General features: G+C 36.6%; 1 protein-coding gene and 1 long non-coding RNA gene across 3 annotated transcripts; one reads left to right on the plus strand and one right to left on the minus strand.

The window, feature by feature from the left end:
* Positions 1-3,010: 3,010 nt before the first annotated feature.
* On the minus strand, positions 3,011-3,962 carry LOC131311086 (uncharacterized). Its single transcript, XR_009195400.1, has 3 exons — positions 3,823-3,962; positions 3,246-3,326; positions 3,011-3,114 (listed from the first exon to the last, which is right to left on the minus strand). It is a non-coding gene; the product is annotated as an uncharacterized LOC131311086 (long non-coding RNA).
* Positions 3,963-13,163: 9,201 nt separating this feature from the next.
* Positions 13,164-17,527, plus strand: LOC131311085 (uncharacterized). 2 transcript variants are annotated; one of them, XM_058338407.1, is made up of 7 exons: positions 13,164-13,394; positions 13,703-13,956; positions 14,053-14,274; positions 14,808-14,900; positions 14,984-15,091; positions 15,188-15,650; positions 17,285-17,527. In XM_058338407.1, exons 1-6 carry the CDS (start codon positions 13,322-13,324, stop codon positions 15,641-15,643), a joined length of 1,206 nt encoding a protein of 401 aa, XP_058194390.1. In that variant the 5' UTR covers positions 13,164-13,321; the 3' UTR covers positions 15,644-15,650; positions 17,285-17,527. The 2 variants fall into 2 exon arrangements, with proteins under 2 accessions (XP_058194390.1, XP_058194391.1); XM_058338408.1 differs by having other exon boundaries at positions 14,053-14,181.
* The last annotated feature ends 926 nt before the right edge of the window (positions 17,528-18,453 follow it).

Below are 18,453 nucleotides of genomic sequence, written 5' to 3' on the forward strand. Positions count from 1 at the left end.
CCCTACTTAGCAAGTCTAGTTAGCTTCTAACCAACTTGTTGGAGAAACCAAACTAGGAAGTCACCTAGTTACATTTCCCTAACCATAGATGGACCTTTTTGCCCATCTTTGAACCTTGTGAACCTTTTAAACCCTAGACTTGAAAATTTATTAATTATTTTCTTTTATTATTTTGGTTTTCTTCTTTATCCATTGGACAATAAAAGTTAGGAGAACTTTTATCCATTGGATAATAGAAACCCCATTCTTTATATTAAAAGTGTTCCTTGATGGATTTGTTCAAGTACTAATATTTATAAAAAATAGAATTTTATAATTGTTTAAAATGACATTTGATTATTTTAGTATAAAAGCTTCCTTATTACTTTTGTCCATTGAACAATAAATACTAGGGATTTTATTATTCATTGGGTAATAAGGTTAGTCTTTCCAACTAGTGCTAGGGTTTCATAAACTAGTCATTTTCTAAATCCCCATGTGATGTTTGTACCTATATTATATTATATATGTACCTTGGATTTAAAAGACCTAAGATTTCCTAAGTACTCTTATATTATTTTATATTGGGGTTTTGTACCCAATTAGATTAATTTAATGGAGAGTTGAACTACCTAGAGTACATAGTACCTTTGTTATATATTAGTATATGTACTTGGTTGATTAAAAAACTTACTAAGTACGCATGTGCTAATTGATTAGTTTAAAGGAAAAATCTTAGCCTTTTAAAACTCTTTGACACAAGTACAAAAGTATCTATTAATTTCTTGCACATTGTAATATATATATATGTGTGTGTGTGTGTGTACTAGTACAAGAGAGGGGAGAGTAGAGGTGTCAAACGTGCCTGTCATGCCATGCCGTGCCATTTTCTTCCGTGCCAACCGTGCTTCGTGTCGTGTCGTACCGTGCCCGTTTACTTCATCGTGCCATGCCGTACCATGCCCGTGCCGTGCCGTGGTGGGCCATTTTGCTTTGTCGGGCCATGCCTTTTTTAAATCGTGTCATGTCGTGCCGTGCCCGATTAATTAATCGTGTTGGATTGTGCCGTACCTTTTTTTGTCGGGTTGTGTCGTGCAGTGCCTTTTTTTTGTCGTGCCGTGCCTTTTTTTTGTCGTGTCATGCCGTGCCTTTTTTTGTCGGGTTGTGTGTGTCATGCTGTGCTTTTTTTTGTCGGGTCGTGTGACTCGTGTCGTGCCTTTTTTGTCGGTTCGTGTCATGCCGTGCAGCCCTTAATCGTGTGTCGTGCCGTGCCATGTTGTGCCATCGATTTTCGTATACACATTACCAACCAGCAATTGATTTTTGTCTAAAAAAAAATCTTCCCATAAAACACACATTCCGGTGCCCAAAAAACACAGATTTTTGACATTCAGTAGAAAAGCTTAGTGCTTATTCTCGACCAGATCAAAAGCTATTTGAAATGCGAGCAAAGCATCATCCTTATTTTCAGATCGTAGAAGTTTTTCCAAGATGCTGGAAACACCCTCTGGGTCATCCAGTAACATCAGGCACTGGCAAATGCTTAAATAATCAGGAGAAGGCAACTTATGGTATAGTTTAACAAGAGAAGACGAAGCACCTGTGTACAAGATCGGCAGAGAGTTTGGAATAGTTTATGAATAGCTCATCTCCTTCCTTCAAATTATATTTTGTTCATATCCATCAAGCAATTGGGAATAATTATCAGTTATATGGTGAAAAAAAGAAGGATATCTTCTTTGATATGTAAAATTGAAGTTCTCCAAATAAAAAAATTGCAGACATACAAATTATACAATTTCACCAAACAGGAGGCAAACCTTCTATCCTACCACCTCTGTTTCCTCTCCATGGAAAACCATTCTCACTCAAAAAAACCGCATCCATACAAGTTGTAGATAATCAATCTGGTTCATACATGTTTGGAACACTATGGCTATGTTTGGTAGCGCTTTCACTTTCAGTTTTCTGTTTTTTTACCTGAATTTTCAAAAACTGGACATGGAAGTATGTTTGCATGTCTATTTTCATTTGCAAAAAGAGAGAATGACTTTCAAAATTTTTGAAAATTGGAGAAGTAGCAAAACTGAGCTTCCATTATTTCTGAAAACAAAAACAGGCTGCGCGAGACGCAAGTTCAAGTCTTGCCCAGAGCAAAAGCCAACTTCCACTCTATCTCTCTCTCTTTCTGACTTTCTGTCTTCAAAATCCAAAAAGTTCAATTGAAATAAAGGAGGAAGTAATGGGGATTTCCAAGCAAAATCAAGAAGCAAACGAAGACCCAATCTTCAACGATGGATCGAGAGAGAGATGAAGACCCAATGTCACTTGATCTAGCTTTACAATTTCACTTTCTGTAAAAGCACTCAAAAAGGGGAGTAGAAATGGACAAGGGAAATGGAGAAGAAAGAGGAAGAAAAAAAAACCAGAAAGAGAAGAACGTGAAGAAAGGCAGGAGAGAGAGAGAGAGAGAGAGAGAGAGAGAGAGAGAGAGAGAGAGAGGCAGAGTATATTTTAGAGAGAGAAGAGAATCTGCAAATCCACAGGCCACATGTGATCTTCCTCCACTACATTATCTATGCACGTCCCTGTTTGGCATCAAAAAATGCAACAAGGCACCGTTTGCTTCTTTTTTTTAAAAAAATAAATTGACACAAACATGTTTTCTGTTTTTACTTTTTAAAAAAAAAATAGAAATTGATTTCAACAAATAGAAAACAGAAAATAGAAAAGTGGCAACGTTACCAAACATTGCCTATGTTAGCCTAGTTTTTTTGAATGTTTTAAATACCATTCATTATACTGCCATTCCATTCAACACACCAACTATATCCAAACCCATGATTTCAATTAAAACAAACAAGTCATCCATGCACAATGATTCATTACATCAGATTTGGAAATAATTTCCACCCAAAATCACACAAAATAGTCAAAGTAATTACATGGTTTTCATAAAATACACAAATGCATCTCACTTTAAGAAAATGTACAAGGCAAACCATCTTGTTCAAATATCCCCTGTTCAAATATCCCCTATTCTTCATTTGCACATTTTCCATACTCGAAACTTGCTTCTTTGCGATTCATCACCTCTTTGCTCCCAATGACAAATACAGAACTGCAAGCATAAAACTGTCAAAGGAACACAATAAACATAATAACAAGAATACATAAAACCAATTTTAAAGTAATGCAACGCCTAAAACACTCTTCCATTACTTGAATTCAGCCCAGGTAGCAAAGAGAGTAGAAGCAAAACTAACCAAAGAAACTAATGCTAGCTCAAGTGAAACTTGTACTTTATACTCAATCTCCCGAAGGATCCTAGAGTCAAATTTCTGAACCTGAAAATGGAAAGGGTGGCTAACTCAACTAAACTGCAAGTAAAAAGGTTTGGCATTTACCAAAGTGTTTAACACGACTCTCTCTGAGTAATATTACTAAACATAAAGCATTCCTCCCTCTACTCACTGGCAAGGTAATTAAACCACACCGTCCAAACAAGCAAAGAAGGAGCTTACTCTGATTCTTTTCTCCCAGATGAAGCAGCAGGCATCGGTCCGTATAACCCATAAAAAAGAGATGGTTGTGGCGCGAAGTACTCTTGTGCACCTACGTCACTCGGCTCGCGCGCAACCCCGCCCCGTTATGTCCGTTTTCAGCTTAGATTGGGGAAAGTTAACTTTATCATAATTCTAAATCCCCATAACAGAGAGAGATAACTATACAATGAGCTAAAATGAATGCCCAATAATTAGTTAACCATAGACATGACAGTACGAACTGTGTACATTGGTTATCATAATTCTAAATCCCCAGAACAGAGGGAGATAACTATACACTGAGCTAAAATGAATGCCCAATAATTAGTTAACCATAGACATGACAGTACGAACTGTGTACATTGGTCAACTTTTTGTTGATAACCTTATCCTATGTCAATCCTTTCCATTTTGTCTCATAATTCCAGAATTGTACGGAACAATAATGGATAGAAAGTTGGACATCTCTCAGTACATAAAAACTAACCTCAGAAGTAGCAACTTGACAGAAGAGGACGATAGAATGACAGGGTTCAGAATCTTAAATGGTACCTCTCATTTCTTGATTTCTTCCTAGAGAAGAAGCTACACTTGAATTTCTTAACTGGAAGCATGGAGATAAGGTCTTGGGAAAGACCTCGTCTTTGAGTTCCAACTGCCTCACCCAACTCAACTTACTCAAGTAACTCCTGCAATTGAAGTACTATCTCAACTGATCTTCGTAACAAAATGTTTGTTACCATTAATCAACTACTATAACAGCTTCTAGTTTTAAAAGAAGTTGATTTTATTTTAGCGTACTTTCCAAGTTCCAACTCATGTTACTGATAGTTTCTGAGAACCATAACGATAACCGTTTCTTATAGCAATGCCGGTAGCAGAAAACAAAAAGAGGTTTTCAACTTAATTGACACAAACTAGAAAAGGAGGTCACGTGTTTGAGCTGTATCAGGTGAGGTGAGTCAATGGTTCATAATTTCGTTTCCTTGAAGGCTACCTGGGGCTTAGATAGAGTAAAATTATTTGAGACACGCGGGACAGACAACTACATGATACTTTTGCGAGGAAAAAAGGGTCATTCATGAATTGATAAGTAAAAACCACATGATCCACAGAAATTTAGTGTGAACTCAACTAGGGCTGAAAGCTTAATGGTAAAAAAAAAAACTTCAAGGTTCAATTCTAGGCAAAGTAGTTGTTGGTTATTGGAATGAATGCAGGAATATATTGGGCAATCTCTTGCAATGCTTTTTCTGACCATTCGAAGAGAACATAATGCAAATGGAATCGTCATCCACCATTTAGGACTCAACTCAACAGAATTGTTCCAGAGGACCAAACTCCTTAATTCACGGTTTCACCACATTTCAATAGTAGCATCTTAATGCTAAATGAATTCAATGAGTGAACTACATGGTTTTTATTTAACTCGTTGATTACATTAAGCACATGTGCCATTTGAGACTTGAACTGAATAGTTTCTTCACTTACCTAATCTTATTTGTGCGACTCCTTTTCCCACTCCTCTTACACGTTCACACCTCTCGGGGTTTCCTAAAAACTCACACTTCACTTTGCCAAAAACTAGGGTTGTGTCTGTGGCTTATTCATTTCAGACTAAAAGGAGACACACACACACACACACATACACTCCACACTGCCACACTGTCCACAACGCATGCAGGCATCATCCACTTCGGTTAAGTGAAGCTAAACAGACCACAAGGCATGCAATCAAATAAACAGCTAACATACTAACAAACTAACAGACTGGAGGGGCTAGGCCGCCACCTCAACTCAGCAAACAGAATATCCGAGGGGTTATGCTACCACCTCGGCTAAGAAATGCAATCAAATAAAACTAACTATACTAACTAAAAACAACTCAATATTTAGCCTGGCTTCATTGCACCTCAGGTTAGCATAAAAACAGGCTAGAGGTATCCACCAAGCTAAATACGAGCTACTAACACATAAACTACTAGAGTCTAGAGATTGAAAATGCTCCAATCCTTTTTATTTCACGTATTTACTTTTGGTATTCAAATAGATCAAACTGCATATGTTGTATGCACTATTTCCAGCACATAAGCAGACTAAGCAGTAAACACCATTTACTTTAATTGAGGGAATCATAAAACAACTATGGATACAAAAATAAGTAAGAAAATCCACCTTCAACATTTTGTTGGTATTAATTTGCTTCAGCCTTCACGTGGTTTGGTTCTTGGAGTCTATGGTCTACAATGTCCTACAAAACAAGAACCAGCAGCAGTAGCAGCAGAAAACAGGTATATAAAAGCCAGATGAATAAGGAAATTGAATTCTGCTCAGATATTAGTTCCTTTTATCATCATAGCAGAAAATTGAAATGGATGCAACGTTAAGTTGCCATTATGGCCTTCATAAGTTGCAACACCACTTCATAGTTCATAACAACACGACTACGGCTCAGACATTAGTGTTTTTTTATCATCATAGCCGGAAACTGAAATGGATGCGGCAACATTAAGTTGCCTTAAAGGCCTTCATAAGTTGCAACACAATCACACTTCGGTTTGCCAAAAACTGGGGTTATGTCTGTGGCTTATTCATTTCAGACTAAAATGAGACACATACACACCCCACACTGCCACACTGTCCACACACACCACAACGCATGCAGGCAACATCCACTTCAGTTAAGTGAAGCTAAACAGACCACAAGGCATGCAGCATAACTTAGGGCCTTAGGCTCAACATGTTAGTTAACAAAATACATCATAGCCAAAAACTGAAGTCGGGGCAACATCATGTTGCCATTTAAGGCCTTCATAAGTTGCCACAATATCCACTTCAGCCCACTTACTGAAATGAACAAGCCATACACAATGCTGAAATGAGTAAGCCACAGACACAACCCCAACAAAAAAAATGAATAATAGATTCAAACCAAATGACAGCAGGTCCTTCTAATCACTGTCTATATCAGAATCTGGAAAATAGTCTCTGAATTCATCTTTAGCTAAGCGTTTTTGAATTCCAAGGCGTGCATCCTCCCAATCTTTCAAGCATATGAGACAATCCAAAATGTCTGGAGCTAGTCTGCTCCTCCTCTCATCCAACACTCTTTTACCTGCACTAAAGGCGGATTCGGATGCCACTGTAGACACAGAAGGGGTTAGTAGATCACGTGCCATGATTGAAAGAACAGGATATTTATCTTCATTTTTTTTCCACCAAGCTAAGACATCAAAATCACGCCTGTCATTCACGTTAATAGATTCTAGGTCCAAATATTTCTCAAGTTCAATGCGTGAAGTTCCAGTGCTACTTCCTATTCCTAAATTTGAACTAACAAAATCCCAAAATTCATCATTGGTACTTGTAGAAGATGTTAAAGGAGCAGCAGTACATGCAGCATTAGAACGAAACTTAGATTCATATTTGGCATACATGATAGTCAATAAATCATTCACATTAGCAGAAGAAGGTAAAGCAGTAATCCCCAAATTCGTACCAATCTCTCTTAAGAGCAAGCTAACACCTTGTGACTTCATCCTAGGGTCCATTACTGCAGCTAACATAAATATTGGTGGCATTTTCTCATAATATTTTCTGAATTTTCCTTCCATATCTATACAAGCATGTGCAAAATTTGGATGTTCCCTATGTTTACGAAAATTGACACTGATATTGAAAAGATGATGAAGCACAATACAAGAAGTAGGATAACGAACACCCGAACAAGCTACGGTAGCAGCATAAAACACTTTCAAAAATTTCATGAACTCAAAACCAATTTCCCAATCAGCTTGAGCTAAAGGATTACCACGACACGGTCGATACCTCTGATTAACATAAGCAGATATTGCATCACTATATTTTCGACAAGACTTTAACATAAGGTAGGTCGAATTCCAACGATTTTGAATATCAGAGTTCATATTTTTGGGTTTAAGATTGTAAAGTGATGTGCACAATTTATCAAATTCTTGTTGCCTAGATGGGGAAGTAGCAATAAAAAGAACGGCATCTCTAATTTTTTTAATCTGTGGTGCTATATGTTTCAAACCATCTTGCACAACTAAATTAATGGCATGACATACACATCGCAAATGCAATAACTCACCAAAATAAGGAGTCATCAAATTTCTTATAAACAATGGAAGTGTAGCACTATTAGCACTATAGTTGTCAAAAGTAATGCTATAAACTTTATCAACAACTTCAAAATCCCTAAAAACACCCATATTACTTTCATAAATTTGTTCAGCATCATGAGGAAACTCCACTAAACGGAAAGCAATAATTTTTTTTCGCAAAGTCCAACTAAAGTCTATATAATGAGCAGTCACACAAATATAACCACGATTATTTATACCAGACCACATATCAGAAGTAAAACCTATTGCACCAACAGTTGCAAGTTCACTAATCAAATCTTTTTTAACTTCACTATGAGCTTTCTTCATATCACTACGAGTTGAATTTCTAGAAACTTTAGCAAATGAAGGATTCAGACAATTTTTAACAAAATATTCAAATCTAATATCATCACCAAAAGTAAATGGTTGTTCTGCTACAACTACATAAAAGGCCAGTCCATGTCTCATTTTTTATTTTGAATAAACAAAATTACTACTATCAGATGCATCACCAATTTTATCAGCATGTTTACTTCTTAGATGTCTACCATGTGGCCCTACACCATTATTACTTTTGCATTTATAATTTTTGTCACAATAATGACATACAGCCCTAGCTCCTATGTCAACACCATTTTCATTTTTCAAGTTTTCATTTATAGAGAAATGATTCCATACCCATGAGTGGCGTCTTGACCTTTTTGAACCACTAAGGCCTGAATTTGCAGCTGCATGAGTAGAATCTGTCGGAGTAGCAGTAGAACCTAGAGGTCCTGTTCCACTTGGACCACTTCCACCACCAACAATGTTTGAAGCAGCCTCCTCACCTACAGAACCCATACGCTGTGTTCCAATAGGGTTTCGTGGTAGTTCATCAGAACCTAAGTGGGAGTCACGATCCTCCCCATTTCCAGCATCCATCTACAAAAAAAACAATATACACTACAAGAAAATGCACTTTTAGCAACTAAATTTGCCTACGCAAGGCATTAGTAGTTGGCAAAAGCATGCTTTTGGCTACGAAAAATCAAAAGCGTCGGCAAACTTATTGAAAATTTTAATTACTTTTCACGACGTAGATACTGTCGTAGGCAAAACAATTGGATTTGGATTGGATGCCCTTTAGATAGAATGAGGGAAATATTTGCCAACACTATCGTACTTTTGGCAACGCAATACGCGTAGCTATAAGTAAAACCTTATGGCAACAAGCATTTTACGTTGGGAAAAGGTAGTTTATTGGCACACATTTTCCAACATAGGTTAATTGTGGTTAATGTGTTTTTTTTTTTTTGTAAATTAACTATTAATAGAAGCCTTTGTTTCGAAATTTTTTAGTGTTTCTAAATTTTCTCTCCCCCACCTCTAAAAATTTATCTTTTCCAAGTCAGCTATTGGAGTAGGGAAAACACTAGACCAATCTATCCTCCCATCGAGGGAAAGATTTATCTTTTCTTTTTTGGATATTTTACCAAAAGTTAACTCAATATTGAAAAACATTGGGGCTAGCTTAGTTGGCTAGGACACTTTTATTTTACCAAAAGGTTAGGAATTCGAGTCTTTTCATTGTGAGGGTATTCTTTTTTCATTTTCTTTTTTTGTATTTGCTGGGGTTATTTCTCCCCTTAGGACTTGTAGTTGAGTTGGGTTGTTGGACTTGGTTATCTCGTTGACTTGATGTAGTGTCCCGTGGTTTGTACTTTATATTTTATTCATGATGTAATAATCTCTCCTACCGATTGGCAAAAAAATTCAACATTGGGTATGTGTTATTTTTCCTTTTTTGTCTTGAAACAAATAAAACATTTATCTTAGTTACGTGACATTTTTTGTAGTTGTCCAATAAGTGGACGATATATCAATACGATTATAGTGGGCGTCCATTATTTTAAAGCAAATATTTTTACAATTGTTTGATGATACTGATTTTTCTCTCTAGGACGTCTTAAAACTATAATGAAATTGATATATCGTGCTGCTGGTATTGAATGTTCAAATGGATTGAAGTGCTGAATCTTGGGCCTCTTACTCCCAGGCTCATTCAATATCTATTGATTGCAATTTTTTCTCCTTTCCTTTTCTTTCTTTTGTAGGCCTATTTTGGTACCTCATCCTTTGTGGTCCGTAATTGATCTCCCCTCGATGTACCCTTTGTCGAGTTCTTATAAAATTTTGTTGCCTATCAAAAAAAACCTTAAATAAAATTGAAATGCAATCGGAATTATTTAATTTTAGGGATATTTTCTTTAGCTTTTTATTAAAAAAAAAATTGGAACAAGTATTCGCCTCTGCGAGATCAATTAGAAAAGTATAAGAACATAAATCGAAGTTGAAAAAATTCAGAGAAGGCAACACTAAACACAAAAAAGACAATTGTTTCAAATTTTCTCCGTCTTTAATATGTTTTTTTATTTACTTTTGGTTGTGAATTTTTATTTTTAGACTCCTCTAATCGAGATGAATAATTAAATCATAGAATAAATCCAATACCAATCTAACAAAAAATTTTGAAAAGTAATAAATATTCAAACAAAAATTTAGCCGGCCCAAATGGCTCCAATTAAACAGGTTGAATTCAGGTTGAATTGTTGGATTTTGATCCATTATGGCCCTACTAAGCAAATGAAATTGGAACTGACACAGAAAAGTATAAAATTCTGAACCCTGCTAACTACACATACATCTATGCACAGATTTTATTGTGGGACCCACCATGGGTCCCACACAAATGATCCAAGCCATTTATTAATTGTAAAATAGTTTTTCAAGGGTTCCTGTAAAAAATCAGCTTAATCTAATACACATAAGTGCTCGATCCAATCATCTAAATTTTTAGTCAGATTTTTGGGTAATGAAAAGTTAGATGATTAATCAAGCATCTGTAGGTATTGGATTGAGCTAATTTTTTACGGGAACCCTTGAAAAAATATTTTACATTTAATGAACGGCTCGGATCGTTTGTGTGGGACTCGTGGTGGGCCCCATAACAAAATCTGTGCACAGATTGTATGTGTGGATAGATTTATCGTAAAATTTTAGGCAGTTTAATTCCGCGCTCAAATTTATTTTCATTTTATTCCCAGTTTTCCATGATTTCCTCCTCTCTCGCCTCTTTGTTTATCTCTCCCACCTTGTTTTTTTTTTTTATCCGCTATCTCTCCCACCTCGTTACTCCTCTATTCTTCCTCTTACATGTTAAGGAATATCTAATAATATTACTCCTATATGTTATGCATTTTTTAATAATGTTTGATATGATTATTTAGTGGATCTCAATAAAACGAAACTATTTTAACAATCGAGGCCATTGATTTTGTTGTGCTTATTGATTAAATTATTATTATAAAAATTTGGCTCAACCTGGTTCAGAAAGCTCTTTTATTGGAACGCAATTTGTTTTTTTGGATGATAGTTACCATCCGATCAAATGTGTAGCGATACCCGATCAACTTCATTCTTGGTACAAATGATGAACTTCATAATATGTATAAGATAAACGGTTCGGATCGAAAAATAAAGACTTTGGAGGGGGTTAGGTCTTGCAATTTAATACTTTAATGCCTCAGAATGAATCAAATGTTGTCCGATCAGGCGGTCCTCGATATCCGATGATCTTCGATTTTGGTGACAACTATGGAATTAGTGAGACATGAAATCTTAACTGTTAAGATTGAACACTGAAAAATTTAAGTTGGAAATGACTTTTTAACTTCAATACGTTCAATGTAATTCTTAACAAACTAAGTCTTATGTTGTATTTGAACGTACAGTAGCTATTTGACTGTGACACAAATACGATGATCCAGACCGTTGCTTTTATTTTCCTTGTTGATTATATCATTCTCGTAAAAATTTGTCTTGATTGGGTTTAGAAAACTTCTTTATCAAGACACAATTTTATTAACAAAATGAGTTTTCTGTCCGATCAAGTGTATAGCGATACCTGATTAACTTCGTTTTTGGTATGACTGATGTACTCCCTAATATATAAAAGATGAACGGTTCCGATCGGGCGGGGGGGGGGGGGGGTGGGGTTTGTGGGAAACACTTAGATGGGATCGGATATTGCAATCCAATACTTTAATGTATCAGGATGCATCAAATGTGGTCTAATCAGGCGGTCGCCGATATCCAATGATATTCGATTATTGTGATAATGACGAAATAAGTGAGACGTGAAATTCTTATGGTTCAGATTGACCATTACTAAAATATAGTAACTAGCTGATTAAGAGGCCACAAGTTCGAATTTCATGAAGGTCAAATATTCCCAACCTTCGCCCTCTAGAGGTTGCCGGGTCGTTTACTTCAGCACTCTGAAATTAATTGTGTTGGGAGTAAACTGGTCCGAACTTTTAATATTCAAAAAAATAAAATAAAATATGCAACCGAAGGGCATAGAAATTGTATATGTGATACGTTTATATATATGAGATACGAGACGGCATGGGTTTGGTAAAGTTTTTTATTTTGTCTTTTTTTCTAAGTAGTATAGTTTTTTTATTTTGTTAGGGTTAAATATCTCCTTGCCCCTACAACTATTCAATTTTTAGTTACTTTCCCCTCCAACTATCAATTGAACCTACTTCCCCCTCCAACTACTAAACTGTTAGCCACTCCATCTAATTGCTCACTCCCGTAAAATCCATGGATGGAAAAACATAACACCTAACCCCAAATGTGGTTTTGACACCAAAAGAAGGGTAATCTGGACATTCTAGCTCAAACCCAATCCTAAAACCTGATTTCACCAAAATCTAAACTCAAAACCCAACCAAACCCACACTTACCCACGCCCAAGATCCGAACAGTGCCTCCCCTTTTTTCTCTCGACAACAGTACCTCCGATCCCCTTCCTTGCACCGATTTTCTGTGAAGAGGGAAAAATAAAAACACTACAGAAAAGAAAAGGCGCTAAACTTGGGCGCTCAGATTTTTCCATTGGTTCCCTACTCAACCCACGATGTCCTCTTCTCTCGGCTCATACTTCCCTCGTTATCATCGATTCTTTTTCTTTCCTACGCCTTCTATCTTTTTCTGTCCAGAGGTTTCTTCTAGGGCTCTTGAGAGAAGCAGTCAATCAAGGTAAAATTTTCTCCTCTTCTCTCGGCTCTTACTTCCCTCGTTATCATCGATTCTTTTTCTTTCCCACGTCTTTTATCTTTTTTCTGTCAATTTTCAGAGGTTTCTTCTAGGGCTCTTGCGAGAAGCAGTCAATCAAGGTAAAATTTTCTCCTATTTTTCTGTGTTTGAATATCGACCTGTGGATATATACATGTTTATTTGCATAGAAATTCTCTCTCTCTCTAGTTCAATTGGAGATTGATTCCACCAAATCAATCATAACTACAGAAATATATACGTGTATATGTGTGTGTGTAATGTGTTATTTTTGTGTTGTGTTAAAGGCAGAATATATACGTGTGTGTTCAAGGCAGAATATCTGCTCCCTATACTATCCACATCAGTTGTTGCTTACTTGTACTAACTAACAATTCATTGTTTGGATTATGTTAGGTTTGTAGGGCTCCAAGAAAGAAGAAGGGTTGCTACGCTGCTCACATTTCAAGAGATTCAGAGCCATGTTGGACAGATACGAGTATTCCGATAGGAGAAACTCAGGTTGTACAAGGACAAGCTATAACGCCATTGGTTGATCATGTGCAAAGTATGCCTGGGGTGACGACCCAGCCAACCCAGCTCCCCACCTCGTCTACCCAGCCTCACCTGCTTCCTAACGCAGGTATAACAATCACTGGAGTGAGTGAGAAATATTTGCAAATTTTTATGACTTTTCGGTAATGAATCTTATAAATTCTAGCTTATATTTTGCCAGATCTTTCTTGTTAGAAACTTAGAAGGTAAATCACCTGAGTCACTTTTTCATTCCAACCATTTTGTCATTATGATATTGCATTTTCATGTAGTTACTACTTCTTACTCTTCATGTTGTTGTTTCCTTGCTCCTATAGTCTTGTAACAATTTCAAAATTAATGAAATTTTTTTGCCTTCAAAAAAAAAATAGTGAAATAACATTATGGTCTTAATAGCACCAACCTCAGTTGTGGTCAAGAAGCGTGCGCGAGGCCCAACTCGAGGGAAGAATATGGACAAGGTTAGGAAAGAACTTGGTCATCCTATACCTGTTGAAATTGACCGTGTGGCTCGGAAACTAGTAGGGGATCATTCCACTGCAGTGGCGGCTGCCCTTGGGGAACAAATAAGAGATCATGCACCTGTTCGAGACATTCGTTGGAAAGCGATTGATTTTGGGATCAAAGAATCCATCGTTGTTAGAGTTGGGGTAATTTAATTTAATGTTTAGTCAAATATTTATCACATTATTCATTTGAATCATATATGTCGCAGAAATATTGTAATTATTTTTTTCTAATTGCAGCAAACTTTTGACATTGGAGACTACAAGAATGATATGGAGGCTAGGGAAACCATAGACCTAAAGTGTCAGGATTTATACAAGGAATGGAAGAGCAACTTGTGCAAACGCTATTTTGCCATGAAAAATAAGGTAGCTGACCCCAAAAATCATGCACCATATCCCTGTAAACTAGAGGACTGGGTGTTCATGATTGAGAATGTGTGGGAGACCAAGGACTGGAAGGTAACGACGTCTCACGCAACCCATCTTTTTTTTACACCGCTCATAATTGCCCATGTTAAACATCTTACCCATATATCGTATGGCATGATGGTTCACAATAAACATGTGATACTTTTTAAAGAATTTCGGAGTTACAATGTCACCAAAAAAAAAAAAATTTAAACTTCTCTTTGAGCAACTAGAATTTGAAGTGCGTTGTTTTCTTTTTTTTAAGGAAGACAAGTTTAAGGAAAATATCTAGTTTTATGTGTTCTTTTGTGTCTTCTTTTCTACACTATAATAGCTGTACAAGATTCAATACAATAATTAAAACAAATCGCTAGGTGCTATGGATGTTGTTTCCATCAGTAAAATGATTAAAGGATATACACTTCATGCCATACCTAAATCCTATCTGAACATGTATGAGTCCACACATAGTTTTCTTTCTTTAATATGTTGTTTGCATGAAAAAGAAACCTGTTCAACTTGGCATTTTGGTGGATTGAGCAACTTGATTAGCATTACAATTGGATTTGTTTATTTCCTTGTAGACGAAGTCCGACAGAGGAAAGCATGCCCGATCCAAGGTGAAATTCAATCATACAAGTGGCTCCAGATCGTTTATATCGCGAGCTTCTATGATTGTACGTGTTGGCTTAGAATTGTGAACTTCCTACTTTTTTAATTATTGAATTCATACTTACTGGAAAATTTGATGGACTTACAGCTAAAAGAGAAGCGTAAAAAACAGAACATTGCGGAGAAGTTCGAGATGACCCATAGACGTCATCGACATGGGGGAGAGTGGATAAACGACAAGGCTCGAGAGCATCATGTATGTATATTATACATTCTTAGATGTACAGCTATTCTGTTTTTGTTTTATCTTTGCAGTTTTCTTATCACGAACTAACAGATTTAAATTTGACAGGCTAAATTAAAAGCAAAGCTAAAAGAACAATCACAACCCAATGTCACTAATCCTTCATCCGAGCGACAAATTTCCGTTGATGTGCTTGGAAAAAGGTCAATTTATGTGAAGGAATACAGGAGCCGCATGAGTACTATTTCATCGTTCAATCAACCTCAAGAACCTGATCCCGAGGCGTCTCTTCTACAGAGGAAGGTTGACGATCAAGCTAAGACCTTGACTAAGCATTCTCGGACAATGACAGTAGTTCAAGGCCTTCTTCAGGTGTTGGCTGTAAAAGCAGGGGTTGATCCAGCCCAAGTTCAAGAGGTAATCGATGGGTGCAATAGTGAGGCAAGCACATCAGATGAAGAGGCTGATGCGGTGGGCAACTCAGACGAATTAAACACATTAGATGAAGAGGATGATGAGGCGAGCATATCAAGTGAAGAGGATGATGCAACTTCTACTGGATAAGTTAATGGTAAAACGATAATTTTCTCCTACATCCTCATTTGTACCCATCAAGATAGGAGTTACCAAATTAAGTAATTAGATATTATTTAATACATGTATGTAGCATCTCATACGTCTATCATTAGTTGTTGAATCAAGGGCACTCGGCCATGATTAGGACCACACTCAAGAACTAGTCCCAACTCATGTTTCTGTGCACTCCAGAAAGAGTTAAGAGCAGTTCTTGTGGTTCAATCAACTCCTTAACCCAAATTGGGCAGTCTAGTTCTAGGATAGTGGGAGATTTGAAAATTCTCTCCTAGAATGTTAGAGGCGTGGGCATGAATGAGAAAAGAGGCATTGTGAATGAATAGAAATTGAAATGTTGTTACTACATGACAACACTAAACAAAAATTTTGGGTGGTGGCTAGTGGCACTAAATCAAATTTGCAGATCAATCATGAAGTAAAGGGCTTTAGGTCTCAAATGAAATGGGTAATCTTGGGCATATGCTATTGAATCTGTTGGTGTACATGCTGAATCTATTGGTGCACTTGGTGCCATTTTCTCTTGTGTCTAAGGATTTTTGGATACTGTTTTTTTGTTGCAACTGTTTTCTGCTGCTGTTTTTTTGTTGCAACTGTTTTCTGTTGCTATCAAGTGATGCTGGTGCAGTGTGGCTAGTGGCATTAAATCAAATTTGCAGATCAATCATGAAGTAAAGGGCTTTAGGTCTCAAATGAAATTGGTAATCTTGGGCATATGCTATTGAATCTGTTGGTGTACATGCTGAATCTAGTGGTGCACCTGGTGCCATTTTCTCTTGTGTCTAAGGATTTATGGATACTGTTTTTTTGTTGCAACTGTTTTCTGCGGCTGTTTTTTTGTTGCAACTGTTTTCTGTTGCTATCTAGTGATGCGGTGCAGTGTGGCTAGTGGCATTAAATCAAATTTGCAGATCAATCATGTAGTAAAGGGCTTTAGGTCTCAAATGAAATTGGTAATCTTAGGCATATGCTATTGAATCTGTTGGTGTACATGCTGAATCTAGTGGTGCACCTGGTGCCATTTTCTCGTGTCTAAGGATTTTTGGATACTGTTTTTTTGTTGCAACTGTTTTCTGCTGCTGTTTTTTTGTTGCAACTTTTTTCTGTTGCTATCAAGTGATGCTGGTGCGGTGTGGGTAGTGGCATTAAATCAAATTTGCAGATCAATCATGAAGTAAAGGGCCTTAGGTCTCAAATGAAATTGGTAATCTTGGGCATATGCTATTGAATCTGTTGGTGTACATGCTGAATCTATTGGTGCACCTGGTGCCATTTTCTCTTGTGTCTAAGGATTTTTGGATACTGTTTTTTTGTTGCTATCAAGTGATGCTGGTGCTTTATTTGGCTATGGGTGTGAGGCTTTTCAGGTTAGCCTGCTGCCAAGTAGTTCAGGCAGTGGTGTCATCCCAATTATTGGAAGGGTCAAACATGTGGGAAGTTATACCCTGTACACTTTATGGGTTACTTAGCCTAGGTTTACTTTAAACCTTTGGGGTGTTCTGTTCCCCTTCTCCTTTTGGGGTGTTTTGTTTCAATAAAAGTAGGTACTATTATTTTCACAATTACGATAGTAATCATAGTTCTCATTGATGTTTTTTTTTGATTTATTGACAGGTTGATGATGCATTGGTTTGGCAAGGCAATGCGATGGAATCACTTAATATTTTTCGGATCATTTTTTTTTATAATAGATTTATTGGTAGGATACTTGGATATGGTAGACTTGGTAAATTACTCTTGGATATTGAAATGTATTGACAAAGTTCCTTTTTGGATATTTTAGAATGTTAGTTACTTTTGGGATGTACTTGGATACATATGGGATTGATTTTGTTGAAATTTGATAACAGATTCTATGTTTGTGTGTTTTTAAGGAATTTTGATGGAATATGGGCCTCAAATGTTATGAAAATTGAGCTCTAAATTTAAATTTATGGATATATTTAAGAACTTTGCCTATGGGCAAAGGTATGGAACATACAATACAAATTATTTTTTCCACGCATTTTAGGTGTCGGCAAAAGTAGTACAGGAAAAAAATAAAATTATAATTTAGTGCAAATGGTGCTCTTGCCAACGAGCAATTTGCGTTGGTAAAGCTTGTCCTTTGCCCACAAAGATAGCCATCGCTAAAGTTTCTCTTTTGCGTTGGCAAAAGTAAAATATTGTCCATATTTTTCTTGACTTTTGCCAACACACAACAATTACCAACACAGCTTAGACATTTTGCCAACGCTGAAAGTAGTTGCTAAAACTCATTCATTTACCCACGCATAGACTTCTCGTTGGCAAAAACTATTGTCGACGCACCTTTAGCCACGCCTTAGCGACGCAACAAATTTTGTAGGTAAAATCCTATGCCAACGAGATTGAACTTTTAGCCACTTTTTTAAAAGCGAAGGCAATAGTGCTTTTTCTTGTAGTGATAACAGGGGTTATTGGGAAACACGAAAGCCCTAATTTTGTAACCCTAAATGCAATATTCAAGTAATGCAAAAATAAACTAATCCATATCAAGTATGAAGTATCAACAGACAACAGTGCATATCTATAACAAAATCATTAGATCTGGTCATTTCTAGAATATACAAAATATCAACAGTGCATCTGTGCATGTGTGTACTAATATACGAAATTAGTGCAGGTGTGTCCCGTGTCCATGTGTGTACAAAATCAGTTTCGACAAATTTGTCAAAAATATACTAATATACTAAATTACTCAAGTTAGTGACAAAAGTGAAAAGCCCTAATTTTTTGTTACTAATTTTAGAAATTAGCAACAA

This window comes from Rhododendron vialii, chromosome 12a (genome assembly GCF_030253575.1).
Source record: "Rhododendron vialii isolate Sample 1 chromosome 12a, ASM3025357v1".
In the NCBI taxonomy this organism is placed as follows: domain Eukaryota; kingdom Viridiplantae; phylum Streptophyta; class Magnoliopsida; order Ericales; family Ericaceae; genus Rhododendron; species Rhododendron vialii.